General features: G+C 37.9%; 1 protein-coding gene across 1 annotated transcript in view; it reads right to left on the bottom strand.

Annotated features, from left to right (window-relative positions):
* CSMD2 (CUB and Sushi multiple domains 2) overlaps nucleotides 1-16,067 on the bottom strand; it is a 382,136-nt gene that overhangs the window by 16,943 nt on the left and 349,126 nt on the right. Inside the window, exons 41-49 of the mRNA XM_053454739.1 lie at nucleotides 15,672-15,881; nucleotides 14,841-15,029; nucleotides 14,297-14,474; nucleotides 8,766-8,911; nucleotides 8,400-8,480; nucleotides 5,988-6,101; nucleotides 5,409-5,597; nucleotides 4,593-4,739; nucleotides 4,094-4,282 (exon numbers count right to left, since the gene is read on the bottom strand). Coding sequence (XP_053310714.1) covers nucleotides 4,094-4,282; nucleotides 4,593-4,739; nucleotides 5,409-5,597; nucleotides 5,988-6,101; nucleotides 8,400-8,480; nucleotides 8,766-8,911; nucleotides 14,297-14,474; nucleotides 14,841-15,029; nucleotides 15,672-15,881 — 1,443 coding nt within the window. The remainder of the gene's footprint in view (nucleotides 1-4,093; nucleotides 4,283-4,592; nucleotides 4,740-5,408; nucleotides 5,598-5,987; nucleotides 6,102-8,399; nucleotides 8,481-8,765; nucleotides 8,912-14,296; nucleotides 14,475-14,840; nucleotides 15,030-15,671; nucleotides 15,882-16,067) is intronic.

The following is a 16,067-nucleotide window of genomic DNA, read 5'->3' as shown; positions in this document are numbered from 1 at the left end:
TGTTATGACCTGATTTGCTGTATTGACGTTTCTGACTTCTCCAGTCTTGACCTCGGCTAGTTCCTTTTTTAGCTTGATTGCTGCCTGTATTGGCTTTTGGCCTGATTCCTGACATTCCTGGCTTATCTGGCTTTGCTCTACTCTGTATTCTAAAGGGCTAGTTCCTCTGGGGGGTACCCCTAACCATTATGCCCTCGGGTGGCTTTTGGGTTGCAGGCATCTCTATCTCTCCAAAGACATAAGATAACCTCCTGCTTCAATATCACCTGTGGCTCTTTATGGCAATCAAGGGCCTATAAATACCTATTGGCATATACTTTGACACCTCTTCTGGATTAACTCTTGGTACGTGCTACAGACCTCCTTCCTGTCTGCTCGCCCAACAGATCCCCTTGCTGTCTGTCTGTGCTACAGAACCTGTTTCTATGTCTATAGACATGGAACCAAAAGAGAAAGCCTCCATTAACATATTCATGCCCCCTAGGGCATAATCCCATGGATCAAGGGCTGTTAAACATGCACGTAGCCTCCGCAATGCAGTGATCATGATAGCAAGGAGACGTGTCTCCCCGCAAACATTCAACAGACCTCCGGTTAGCAGTAGTTGTGGAGGGGGCAGGTAGGAGACCAAGGCACCATGGTACAGAAGCATCAGGCGTCTGACGTGAGTTTACATGTAATGCATTGCCTACAGTTAGTCCAAACCTCATTAACAACCATTGTCAAAAACAGTTCATAGCAGTGCTGCAAAACAAAAGCCTGGCAGTTTGCCTACTAAAATGTGAGTAATCTTTTCTCGTTTCTCTGTTTAAACAGTTACCATGCTACAGGCTACAGTTATATATGGCAAATTAAACCACTCAATGTAAACTCTCTTCTTCAGATCTAAAACAGGGGTATATAACTGACATTTTTGGATGGCGGAACTATCTCTCCAGAGAACAACCATAGAGAGATGATGTTGCCTCTCGCAAGATAGCGCCCACTAAAAAAATGGGTCTTTCCAGACTCTCCCGAGAACTCAGCTCCTTGCCCTGCCGGTTGAAAAATAAATATGTGGTAACATCTAAAAATAATGTATGGTTTGATGGGGTAACTTGAATTGGCCTAGTCCAAAGAAAAAAAATGCGCAGCTCCCAAATGTGGCCTTTTAGCCCTCAACACAACCTGACAAACCTATGAATGGGTAGTTTCACTGTGCTGAACAAATATTAGGGTGTTTTGTTGGCAGTGACATATACCAAGAGCTGTAAATTCATACCTAAAATGCACACAAAAATGACTACCACAAACATTGGCAAAGGCTGGTGCTAAAATTCATGGGAAGAGCTTTGAAATACTGGGTTGTCTAGTTTTCAAAACTATATGGTTTGATGGGAGTAAGTTGAACTGACCAGCTTCAAAGATGTCCCAAATAGGACATTACAAGGTTTACAGGATTACAAAGGTTTGAAAAAAATGATTTTGAAATCGAAAAATACTACTTGTACTTATTACCCTATAATTTGCAAAAAAATAAAAACATTGGGTATTTCTAAACTCAGGACAAGTAATAGAATCTATTAATCAAGTTTTTTCATTAACTTTTGTAGATGAGTGTTAAAATAAAAGTGAGAAAAGAGCTTTTTCCAATTTTCACACGATTTTATTATTTCTATAGTAAATTAGATGGTATGATCAAAATATATAATATAATCAAAATAATCTAAAGAAAGCCTTTCTTGTCCTGAAATATATATATATATATATTTAACTTGTGCAGGGAAACTAAATGCAGAGAAGAAAATTACAGCTAAACATGAGCCCCACATTTTTTTTAAAATCAGTCCTTAAGGGGTTTATTTATAACCTTCCTAATTTAGTTAATTAACTAAAAAGCAGAACACAGTTGTAAATTGCTACAAATGATGTGTTTGCTCTGTGGGTCAATAGGGATCCCTCTTTGATATCCCAAAAAAATAACTTTGTAGCTGTGTAACTAGACACATGGGTAGAGGCCAATGCTCAATTACCGGTACTTGTTCAAAGTATGGCAACTACTTCAAACTAAGCACACTGACAGGGAGTCAAGCCGTTCTCAGTGGCAGGTGATTTAGTGGCAGGACTTGGGAAGGGGACACCTCCTGCCTTGAGTTGAAATGATAATTATGACAGTGTCAGCCTGGCTGGAAAGGGAGCTGAGGGAAATCTCACAGTCTAGACTGCAAACTGTGCTGAATTCCAATACAGTGTAGAGGTTAAAACAACAGAAACGCGGCAATAATTGTACAACAGGCACCTTGAAAGGGCAACTTATTGGGAGTGACTTCACGATATTTAGTCTACGATGTAATGCAGCAATACAGGAAAAATAGGATCTGAACAAACACATTAAGGAATTTAACAATGAGGTTACGTTTTTGAAGGTACACACATGCATGCTTTGAAATTAATGTCTGAAAGGAACAGAACATCCGAACCTTCACTAGACTCTTTTCAAATGTGGGTACAATAAAATCACCAAAACACTCATCAACGTACTAATGAACTAATATATTTGCTAAGTGATAGTGTTGGTTATCTGTCAATTGATCTATAAGCATGCAAGCCGTGACAGAAGAGCCAAGAATTTTAATGATTCAGAACTTGTTTTCTTGTTATAAGGAGAAGCTGATAAATATATTGGGTTGAGCTGAAGGGTATCTAACTCCACGTGGAGTTAATCCTGACATTTTCATTGAAAAGTGGTCAAGCCGGGAACATGCTGGACTGTTTCTTCCCACTGGCCTAGATGTGAAACAGATGCCGTATCAAGCACTAGAAAAGCTCATGACTGGTGTTCCATACACTATGTACCCCCTCCAGCCATCATATGCAATTTTTTTGGTATGTGTTTTGCAAATGCAGATGGGGGATTCTGCATTTTCGCCTATCCTTCCCCCAGTTATTTTCTGCGCAGGAGATAGGTAATTAAATATGTGTACTCGCCTCCAATACTGGCTCTGAGAATGCTGCATGCAAGTGGTCTGTTCAGACCTCAGTGTGCATGCACGGCAAACTTTCCTGTCATTGATGGTCTGCTTCAACAAATGTCAGACCATGGAGGAGGAGGACAGATGCTTCTGTGTCAGGGATATGACACCCCCCCCCTCAGGGATGCATTACATATAATGGAGTAGGAAAGTAATAACAAATCCCTAGATTATGACATCATTTGTGATGTATTAATTACATTAGAAAAAAAACTAGTACATTTCTGTTAACGCATTGGGTTTGATTCAATTACCTATCCAAAATCCTGAATAATGAAGAAAAAACTAAACTAAAGCTAAAGAGATACGCACGTAACCATTTACATTCCCAGGGCAAATAGTCAAATAACGAGTGTTAATTGCTTATCCACATGTATATATTTGGATCTCCTCCCAACAAACACTATTTTCACTTTAGAGCCACCTTTTGTCTAAACAGATCAAAGCAAACCTTAGGGCAGCCAATTCAGATGAAAGTAATTAAACCATTAGATCCAATTAAGTTAAACTAACTGTAAAATTGTCCAGATCCCCTTGATCCAAAAAAATTGACAGCCTTTCCATATACATTTAAAACCCTATACATTATTAAATATGTGTAAATGATAAACAAAACTTAATATAATAATAATAATAACAAATAACTTTAAATATGAAATTTCATATAATCATCCACAATTTAGGTGTTTTGGCTAGCGCGGTAAATACAGACTAAAACTATTTTTCTGCATTTAGCAGAATTTCTATTAATAAATTAGGCCAAAATGCCTTACAGAACTCCTGGAAAATGTAGCCTTGAATTATGTTTGTGCTACGGTATGCTGATATAATAACGTGTTAGTAAAATGTAGGTAGAAATTTTCATCATGCAGTTAAGGTTAACCTTTTCTTACATAAAACACAAAAAAAGAGAAGGCTCTGGGGCAAGGTTCTAAATGTGCTTAAATCACCAAAAAAAACCCAACAATATTAAAGCTAATTGAAACAGACCCAAAATTGTTCTTTATAAATATGACACATAGTGTTTTCAAACACATGAATCATCCTTAAAGTTCTCATTAAAATACATAGGTGCTGCTCACCTTGACACAATGGCACCTCTGAGTTCCAGTCATAATAGCCCTGAGGTCGTCGTAAACAGGTTGCAGTGTTCATTCCGATCAACCGGAAGCCAGGGTCACAGCTGAAACGAACCACGGCTCCAGGTGGGTTGATGACTGGGCCCAATGCAGAGCCATGAAGAGGGGGCCGCGGGAGATTGCAATAGGCAGCTGGAGACATTCGGGGGGGAAAAAGAACTCTTAAATGAGTCTGATACGAATAACTAGATTCTTGATACTTGCAGACAAGTATTACACAGTTACGTGTTTTAGCCTATATTATCCTATAGCTGTTTCTAGTGTTCCACATAAGAAAATAGTTACTGTTACTCCCTATGGGTTCTTGTTAAAACTCTTTTTAATGCTTCAAAAAGCCCCTCACTATAGCGTCTCATATTACTCCATGTTATTAACTCCTTCAAAAACCCACTACGGTTCTTTGTAGTGATACATACACATGCACCACATTTTTAATTCCTACCTGAATAACGAATCTTGAAACCCTTCCTGCTATAAGCATGGTCAGATGTCCAGCGCAGGTAGACTTTATTCCCAGAGCTGGTGAGTGTCAGTGGGGCAGAATAATTACCACTGAGTGAGATCAGCAGTGGACTTTGTCCTGATTGACCTGGTAGGAGAGAATATTCTGTAAAACATATTTCGTAGAGCAACATATATAAAACCATAAGCTCAATACTTGATGTATTATTTTTCATGTCTATGTTGCACATCCCTAACAGGACAGGTCTTCATGATGTCTTCACATGGACACTGGTGACCAATCAGTGCTAACGCAACAGTGCCATGATCCTCAAACTGCACACTACTGACTGGAACTGAAAGCCTTATATCTCAAATCACATAACCATGTTTGCATTTATTTGTGTCTCTACCTCTTTTAAAGAAGTTGCAGAAATCTTAAAGGCCACAGTAAGGCACTTTATTATGTTAAATTCTATTTGGCACCATTTTCTAGACCTTCAAAAGTTGGCCAAGATTAGTAATAACAACTCACTGTCCACCAAATCACTTCGTTTTTCATAACTACTAATAATTTTAACATTTTGTTTATCGAGTTTATTAATGCATTGTGGGTTCTACAAAAATATAATAGTAACTATATTGTTAAAATATCTTCCCAATTGTAACTTAATATAAATGGCTCATACTTAGCTTTTGTTACACATTACATACATTCTGTATTGGCTTTGAATCCATCAAACACTCCCTGCGAAGAAACTCAACAAATGTGTAGGTATAAATAACAGGGTTGCTTTCCACTTCACTGTCCGCTTACCATCAAAAATGTCAAACTCATCATACTGCTTCTCACTCAGAAAATACTCCACACTTAATGTCACGTTGTATCCAGTCTCCACTTTGATGAGCCAGGAGCAGGTCTGGAAGTGAGGGTATGTCCCTGGAAAACTCTGGCTTAGAATTACTCCAGTGGAGTCGGTAAGGATCTCATTGGCTGGACAATACACTGTTGAGCAGAAAAAGTTGTAAGAACTCTGAATGGCAAACTATCTTTTTGTCATCAGCCAAGTCACTATTTGCCATATGAGTTTCCTTTGACTTGAAGTTCTGTGCCTTAACCTTGGGGAATATCACAATGAATGGCTTCCAGAAGTTTATCTTGAACTAAACAGACCAGGGACACTTCCAATTATGCTCCATTATTCCTTCTATTAACCTCCATTGTAAATCAGATTTCATCTCACAGACCAACTTTCCCATTAATGTAGACGGCTTATGTTTCCTACCAATAGTACATAATTTGCTGCAATTATTATGATATTATGATATTAAATAAAGCATTAAAGCTTAAATTTATCCTTAAATATCCTAAACAGTGCCCAGACTCCAGACTCACCTTCACAGGACGGAGGTGGACCCTCAAACTGAAGGTTTGTGCCAAGCTGACAGACTAAGATCTCAGGACCCATCAGGGTAAATCCTGGAAGGCACTTGTACCTGACAATATCACCTGTAGAAAATGACCCAGAATTAAAAGATGGTTTTCAAATATATCTAAGTTGGAAAACTTAATTGTAAACTTATTGTTTTTAAATGGCAACAGAAAAATACTGCCCTGCTTTAACAAACCTTATTTTATAGAACATTATTATCACAACTCACACATTTGAAGAAAGAAATGTAGCTTATTTCTAGGCATCCACTGCATATCTGCTTCCCAATTGAGAAATATAATACCTGCTGCCTTCTGTGGTTCTGCTTGAAACCTCCAGTCTATATGAAATTGACTATAGTAACAGATTAGATCTTCTTCTGCAATCGTACCTCGCTAAAAACATGTGCACTTCTATCTTACTTCTCTATCTCATCTACTGCACATAATGGCCGCTCATCCTGAATAACGACTACTTCTATGTAGGGCTGCAACTAACGATTATTTTAATAATCGATTAGTTGGCCGATTATTTTGTCGATTAATCGGATAAAAAAATACATTATTTTAAATTGAAGAAAAATTGCAATAAAAAACGTACAATTTACACTTTCATCTCTTTATTGCAATGGCCTCTCTCTATCCACCTTCTTATTTTACTGACATAATAATAAAAGCTACAAGAACCCAAACACAGTGCTTCTCAAACTAGGTTTTAATACAAAGTTATTAGTAAATATTAATTCATATGTTAACTATTTTTCATATTTAATAAAAACTGAGAAAAAAAGCCTTGTTTACATTTTTTTATTTACCAAACGGCCCCCAGTTATGCACATCTGACCCCCAGCTTGCCACTCTGCCCCCATATATGCCTTATACCTCTTATATGCCAGATTCCACTGTGCCCCCTGATATGCCACTGTGCCCCTGATATGCCTTATACTCCTTATATGCCAGTGATATGCAACTGAGCCCCCTGATATACCTTTTACCCCCTGATTTGTTTTATGCCCCCCTGATATGCCTAATATCGATGTCTTATACCCCCTATATGCCACTGAGCCCCCTGATATACCTTTTACCCCAGATATGTTTATGCCCCCCTGATATGCCTAATATCCATATGCCTTATACCCCCTATATGCCCTAAAAATTCATAATACCCCCCATACACCACTATAACTCACCCATACACCACTCTGGCTCCTCCCCCTCCCATACACCAATCTGGCTCCTCCCCCTCCCATACACCACTCTGGCTCCTCCCCTCCCATACACCACTCTGCCTCCTCCCATACACCACTCTGCCTCCTCCCCCGCCCATATATCACTTTGGCTCCTCCCATACATCACTTTGCCTCCTCCCCCTCCCATATACCACTCTGCCTCCTCCCCTCCCATACATCAATTTGGCTCCTCCCCCTCCCATACTCCACTCTGCCTCCTCCCATACACCACTCTGGCTCCTCCCCCGCCCATACTCCACTCTGGCTCCTCCCATACTCCACTCTGCCTCCTCCCATACATCACGTTGGCTCCTCCCCCTCCCATACTCCACTCTGCCTCCTGTGAACCTCCGTTTCTGACAAGACACCAGGGAGCCGGGTAGAGAGGCAGAGTGGCGTATGAGAGGGGGAGGAGCCAGAGTGGTGTATTGGAGGGTGGCTCCCATACACCCCTCTGACTCCCCCCCCTCCCATACACCGCTCTGCCTCTCTACCCGGCTCCGTTATTGAAGGCACTTTCGTTGCAGCTTCATAGAAGCCACAGTGTAAGTGAAGGGCAGTAACGGAGTCTGTCTGTGCGATGCAGACCCTCGCCGGCTATCAGAGAGGATGATTCTCTGTCAGCCGGTGGGGGTCTGCATCGCACAGACAGACTCCGTTACTCACCTTCACTTACACTGAGGCTTCTATGAAGCTGCAGGGAAAGTGCCTGTCAGTAACGGTGCCGGGTAGAGAGGCAGAGTGATGTATGGGAGGGGGGAGGAGGCAGATGGGAGGGGGAGAGAGACGGAAGTGAGAGACCGGCCGACAGTGAGGGGAATCCAGGTCCCCTGCAGCGTTGCGGGGGATCTGGATTCCGGTGTTATAATCCGATCTCTGTTTGAGATCGGATTATTATAATTAGAGGAGTTTTTCAGAGCATTTGCTCTGAAAAAAAACCTCTTCTTATAATCGATAAAAATCGATCCGATTAATCGATGATGAAATTCGTTGACAACGATTTTCATTATCGATTATTATCGATTTTATCGATTAGTTGTTTCAGCCCTACTTCTATGTATGTGAGAAGTTCATGTCTAATCAAAATACCATGTAATAAGTGTCACCATTTATACAGATCAGAAAAAAAGAATCACTTAAAACTCACCCATCAAGAATTCTTCACTTCCAGACAGAACTTCTCCATTGGGAACAGTTATTGGAGGTTTGCATTTCCTTAGTCGATATCCTAATAAATGTCCAAATTTATATAAAAAGCAAATTTTAATTTGTACATTAAGGCAAGTTTTCCCCTGCACAATGTGGCCCTTGTCAACCATGTCTGACATGTTCACTTTAATCCTCTTTCTCTATGTATACAGTCAGACCATGGTGACTGTTCTATAGTCGAAGACTCTTATTGTTTAAAACACTTGTTTTATAACAAAACAGGTAGATAGGAACCATTCAGTAAAACTTTTCTAAGGTTATTGGGTTTTGACAGTATTGCAATATCTGATTACTTATCACTCACCATAGAAGTACAGAGCAAATATGCCACCATTAGCTGCATCACTGTGGAAGAGAAGAAGAACCTGGTTGGAGGAACTGAGAGCATATCTTTTAGGGGAGTTACTGGTGAAAACCCCAAGTTGCGAATCTGACTGCCGTGGTCCATCCCTGTAATACAGAAAAACAGAGTGTTGTAGGACTCGGTTTAGGACTCGGTTAGCTCATAGTGAGGTTCGTACAGCAGGCCAATGTAACAGGCCAGTAATAATATGAACAGGCAAAATGTTCATTTTACTCTAGAGCATACAGCATAATATGACTCCAAAATATGATTTAACAAAGGAGAGCTGATGAAATCTCAGCAAGAGCTCTTTTTAGGTCACAGTGGAATAACAAAAAGTAACTCACAAAAAGAATTGCGAATGAAATTTTATTTTTAGTATTATTTTTAGAGTGCACTGAAATACCATGGAACACCTTTTTTGACTCTGCATTTATGTGTTTTGATATTTTTTTAATATGTTGCACCTGAATATCAGAATTATTTTGAGTAGACTGCACTGGCCTACACGACTCTGGATTTTTGATTTTCTAATAGCTGCTTAGTAAGACTTGCAGAGATCGGCTATGACCGGGATGTCAAACTCCATGCCTTAAAGGCAACAGACCAGGATTTAGGCAAATCCTTACTTTGAGCATGTTGCGATTTAGCCCATTTTAAAGTATGTTCTGGATAATCTGACTAGTTTCCAACTCATGCACTCAAGTACCAATAACATATCAGGTTTTTATAGTGTCTCCTCCCATTATCTGGAGGACCAGAAAAGGCAACCATTGTCCTCTTACACAGAGATGCCTGAGGTCAACACATTCAGTTTTCAAAACGTAGTTTTTTGACAACAAGAAAGTGATATTTTCCTTGTTAAACTCTATTTTTTCAAGTACTGACACAAATTTGTTAAACTTGTGCAATAAGCAGGAAAGTCCCATTGGTTGCTATGGCATTTCCTTGGAGCTGCTAAATGAGCGTGACACATATGGCCCAGAAATGGGGATTTGAACAGTACATTATCCCTCAGGTTACAGCTACTGACAGTATTTGAAAATGGAGCAATTTGTCAGTGTCATTTAAAAAGCCTTCCTCGGTTTTCCTCCTGCGCCATCCCCTATGCATAGGCCTCCAGCCGTAGCACTGGGGACACTTTTACAGTGTCTCCATCCTCCCCAATTAATGTCACTCGCTTTTTAAATTAGTGCTAACGAGCTGTTCTGTCAGTATCCATCAATAACGTCAAGGTACGACCTTCAGAAGGAAAAACTAAGAGTTTCTCAGGCAAGGAATTGCCACAATCTGATGCACAATGGGGATGAGAACGTAATGTGCAAAAGTTTTAGGCAGGTGTAAGAACAAAAGTGAGTAAACGAAAGAAAAATCTAAATCAAATCACTATTTGGTGTGACCACCCTTTGCCTTCAAGACACCATCAATTCTTGCAGGTACAACTGCACAAAGTTTTTTAAGAAACTCGGCAGGTAGGTTGTTCCAAACATCTAGCAGAACTAACCACGTTTCTGTGGATTTAGGCGGTTTCCGTTGCTTTTCTCTCTTCATGTAATTCTAGACAGACTCTATGATCTTGAGATCAGGGCTCTGTGGGGGAATATAATCACTTTACGTTGAAGGTACTTCTTAAGGACTTTGGCTGTATGTTTGGAGTTGTTGTCATGCTGCGGAATAAATTTAGGGCCAATCAGATGCCTCCATGATGTTATTGCATGATGGATAAGTATCTGGCTGTACTTCTCAGCATTGAGGAGACCATTAATTCTGACCAAATCCCCAACTTTATTTGTAGAAATCCAGCCCCAAACTTGGAACCTCCACCGTGCTTCACTGTTGCCTTCAAACATTCTGTTTTTCTGTGCATTCCTGTGTAGACCTGAATTTCTTTCTTTTTTTTTAACAACCTTTATTGGGTTATTTTAATTTTCATATATACAAATACCAAGAAGAAAAAATAAATAAAACATAACTATCTTTTACAGAATCACATAAACAAAACGGAACAACATAACAAATCCTGCTGCTTGAATATAGATTTAGTAAGCCATTGCTACATTAATATGAAAAGAGCTGAGAAGTTGTGTAGTTGCATTTAATTTTAATCTCTATATATAAATTTAGTACTCTAAAATGCAGGGGACCCAACTTTATCTTTTGACTGGAAATTTATCCAACCATGATTCCCTCCTTTTTTTTTTTTTTTTTTAAATATTTCATTATTTCAATATTGAAAGACACATTTTTTTTTATCTTACATTGGATATGCATTTGGTGCCAACTAGGAGTCTGCACTTGCTGGATATAATAATCTTTAAAACCAATAATACATGGATTATAATGTACATTTTTGGAGATAGAAAGATGACCTTTTTAATACTTATCATCAATTGTGATTTATTTATTCTTGGTCTCTTTTGTCTCCAAATGTATTTCATTAATAGCTTTTGTAGGTCTAATATTTAGCTTATAGGGATAACTAAAGGTAAGATTCTTTATATCCGGTCCAGAAGATTCTTTAAGTAACGATCGATAGCCAACATTGGCAATATGGGGAAGAATTTTTAATCCTAAATAGGTAAATTCATGAACCCAAAAGAAAAGTTATATTTTAAATTTTCTTTCTCTATTGAGTCCAAATTAATCACCATTACTTGTGATTTCCTCATATTAAATTTATATTTGGAAATAAGACTAAAACTCTCGATTTCTCTCAACAATGTTTAAGTAAATCACATCATCTGCATATAGATTGATCTTTAAGTTAAAGTTGTGTAAACATATACCTATAATTTCTTTATTTTCTCTCATTTTGTACCATTATTGATTTTGAATCAGGCTAGATTTGTATATAAAGACATTATGGCTGATTTTACGTAGACACAAAATTCAAAGTATTTGTTCCAAAAATAAAATCCAAGCGATTACCATTACATCTTATATCATTAAAATAATTGTAAAATAAGGTCCTGATGATTCTTTAGACATTTTGTAAAATAAATTTGTGCATCCATTCGGACCAGGTGGTTTATTACATGACCAGGTGGTTTATTACATTCAAGGTTTCTAATAACTCAAATAACTTATTCTTCATGAAAGGGATTAGTTAAATCAATTCATTGTTCTCTCTATTCCTTCTAATTATTCTTCCTTTTCTTTAAACAAAGCATATTCATGTTTTTTTTAAGTTTTGTACCCATTTTTATCAGTTGTCCTCTAATAAGTGCACCAAACCATTGGACATGGAACCTTCTTAGCAACATTTTCTTCAACATCAACAGTCTTTCATTTAACCTCCAGGAGGATCTAACTTTCCTTCCTAGGTTAGATTTCACATCCATTATTAAAGCAGAATGATATGTCCATGAGACATCTTCAAATGTAACCTTTTCACAGGATAAAAACCCCTTTTCGTTCAGAAAGAAATAGTCCAACCTTGAAAGGACATATGTGGTTTAGAAAAAGGGTGTAGTCACAGTCTGAGCTCCATGATATCTAGAGAACATTTCATCCTTCAAAGCGAGAAATATTCCCTTCAATTGATTTTGCTATTCTTTTACAGATATTATCAACCTAAGCATTTGATGATAAAGGTTTATCCATATTACTATCTAGTATAGCGCTGAAATTGCCACCAATTCATAATACTCCCTGCACCATCGTATCAATTTTCTTCAGTATCTTATTTTTATAGTTAACATGCTTCTCTTTGGGTGCATATAGATTCAGCAATGTGTATAATGTGTTATTTAGCTCACACATAACTAGAATATAGCAATTTCTTTATCTACTTCTTATAAATCTCCTTATATGAAACTTTTTTTTATTAACAATGTCACTACAATTTGTATTTTCTTCTAATGGCACTATCCATTTTTTCCACTGGGTTTCTCGAAAAAAGGCAACATCTATTTTCTTTTCTCAGAAAAAGTGAATTATTTTATGCCTTTTTTTGTGGGGAGTTGTGAATTTACTGATACAAATCTAATGTTTAAATTTAAAGGCAGTTTTGAAGGCAGAGTCTTCACACAAAATATTGATTTTGATTTTTGTTCTGTTCACTGGCTTTGCATTTAGTTAAATGATAAAAAAAGAAACTATTAACATGTCGATTTTTGAAAGCATTATTATCATGCCTGGGAACTTCTCGGCTACAGCCACCCAGAGCCTTCCCTTGTGGGATGCGGCCAGGACTGCACACTGATGTCTGTGGGCGGTCCCGCTGATGTCGGTGGGCGGTCCCGCTGACGTCGGGGGCGTTCCTGCTGACAGTAGCGGGAAGCACCCCATTTAAAGGAGGATTTGGGTCAAACCCGGAGAGTTCCCAGGTATGGTTATTATTCAGCAGTATTTTTCACATCTGCCTAAAACATTTGCACAGTATGGCATACATACCAAGTCTCTGACCCTCTATTTTTAGAGGGATTTGAAGAACAATGCTTCCACTGTATTTCTATGTGTTAGATTCATTTCTGGATGCATTCAGAGAGTGCATTTTATAAGGTCAGAACCCTTGATCTTGGCTCCATTTGATAATATTAATCAGTCACTAAATACTCAGATTTATAATTTCTTTTGATCTCTTATGTTTCTGGTCATAACAACTATATCAGCATCAAACATGTCTCACATGTCCTTCCTTTGCCTTGTACTTTGTAATTTGTTTGGTTTTAAGTATTATCTGAATGTAGATTATATATATATATATATATATATATATATACCCTTACGAAAAAATTACTGCAGTTTTTCTGAAGTAATACTGCAGTTTTTTGGACAAGAAAAAACTGCAATACTGCACTTTTACTGCAGCATTACTGCACATTTACTGCAGTTTTACTGCATTTGTACTTCACTGTACTGCAGTTTTACTGCAGTTGTTTTTGTACGGAAGTACAAATGCAATAAAGCTACAGTGCATTGAAGTACAACTGTAGGTTTGCAATATAAAAAAAGGTCCAGTAAATGTGCAGTAAAACTGCAGTACAGTGAAGTACAAATGCAGTAAAACTGCAGTAAATGTGCAGTAAAAAAACTGCAGCATTACTTCAGAAAAACAGCAGTAATTTTTTGTAAGGGTATATATATACATATATATGCTTTGGAAAGGTGAAATGCAATTTTTACAATTTAAACTCGATATGTCTCCATGTTGAGATTTTGAAGTAGGATTTTATCAAGAAAGCAAAGTTTCTGATACATAGATCATTCCACCATCTGCAGACCAGGTTCACTTTAAATTTGCCTCTTAATAATATAGTTGGTGTAGTGCAGACCTATAGACCCCCAGTTTTCTCCATTGTCTCTTCTGTGCATATTAATGTAACCTTAGAGGTATATGGACAAGCATTGTAATTACATTTGTAGGATGACAGAAACTTTTAAAATACTTTTTTGAAATTTAAAGCAGGGATCCAGAGTTCAGAATATTTTGCATTTGACACAATGCACTAAAGGAGCAGTGGAGCTGTTAATGTCTGGGCAGTTCCTACCAGATGGTGATGTGATCATTCGGAGCCTCCATTTGCAGGATTGTGAAGTTGATGTGAATTCCAAATCCAAGAGGAACTGTGATGAGCCAGGTGCAGTCCATGGAATTGGGATATTGACCAGGGTAACCAGGAGAATACACCGAACCATTGAATGCTGTAACATTACCTCCACATGGCACTAATCAGAACAGAGACAGAAAGAAGGAATGCAACAGGATTAGGAAATCATAACATTAGTATGTACCCTAATAAATAATAATTAGACTACATTAATAATAGTCTAATAAATATATTTTAAGACATTTTCTAAGAGTAAGAACTTGCAAAGATAAATGTTACCCAGTCAATAAACACAAAAGCTGAACTGATGGATTAAAGATGTTCTATGTAGGTCATATTTCAACCTACATTTGTGTTTATAAATAATGTTTAAACATTTTACAGACACCTATACACAACACACGTAGCTACATGCTTATGTTGATTTATGTTGCTGTATGATGGAAAATGTGCACTCCTAAAGTAGGAAATAAAATAGACGTACCCTCGCACCGAGGAAATGGGTGGTCCCAATTTCTGTTGGTGCCATGCTGGCATGTCAGAACAGCATGTCCTACCAACTGGTAGCCAGGAAAGCACTCAAATGAGATAGACTGCCCCACGTTGTATCCTACCCCTCTGACCACACCATGGGAAAAAGGTTCTGGATCTGGGCATTCTTGAAGTTCATACGCTATAGAAAAATAGAAAGATAATTTATTATTGGACGACAAAATCAATGCAGGACCTTGCTGAGCATGAAGAAGCATCATTATTCTGTAAAACTGTATGCGTTACTTCTGTCTTGCTCAAATGTGGATCAGTCATCTGCACTTAATGCGTTATTAAATGCATTTACGTAAACTGCCAGGAACTGTTTCAAACAACTTTAATTGTTAAAGAGAAAGTTCTCTTAGATATGTATATATATATATATATATATATATATATATACATACATATATTTTTTCAATTATTAAACATCATTACATATTTTTGGCTGCCTTTTGTCCTTAAAGAGAGGCTCCAATGCCCCATACAGACCCACCAACCAAAACTGCATAAATAAATAAATTTTTATTCTTTACCTCAGTAGGTGTTTATTTTTATATATTTTACCCTTACTTTTATTGTGTTTGTTTAATCAAATATTGCATTTTCATTTAGCCATTACAATGAGAAGGAGGTAAGAAATATGTATCACAGAAAAGTAATGCATTGTAAGTGTATATTCATTTCTGTGCTTTAGGTAGCCCTCCATACACATAATTAAGATTACTCCTCAGTCATTAGCTCTCTGATGACCCCATGCCTAGACACATTTCATCTTCCTCACCTTGGTACTCCAATTTAAATCCTGGCTTGTTTTGGGAATGGTCACTGTGGAAATATATAGAGGTCTCATGGGAGGCAGAAAGGAGGGAACCTGGGGTCTCTGCCCCACTGAACCGACCAATCACACTGCTTGTGTCGTATGGGCCGTTCCGGATCTCAACAAAGTCATGGTTGGCTTCACTAGAGAAACTGAGGAACTGAATGTGGGCTCCTGAATGGAGAACAAGTCATGGAACGATCAGGTTAAACTTGCATACATACATAAAGAAGCATAAAAATAATACATACAGAAAAATAATGTATGCGCCTCTTTCTATTTTGTCTTACCGATCCATGTAAAATGTATGTAAAGTAAGAGAGCTTTATCCAATTAGATGTAAGTCTAGGAGATAACTGT

The sequence above is a fragment of the Spea bombifrons genome, chromosome 2 (assembly GCF_027358695.1).
Source record: "Spea bombifrons isolate aSpeBom1 chromosome 2, aSpeBom1.2.pri, whole genome shotgun sequence".
NCBI classification, from domain to species: domain Eukaryota; kingdom Metazoa; phylum Chordata; class Amphibia; order Anura; family Pelobatidae; genus Spea; species Spea bombifrons.
This window is presented reverse-complemented; position numbering and strand designations above follow the sequence as displayed.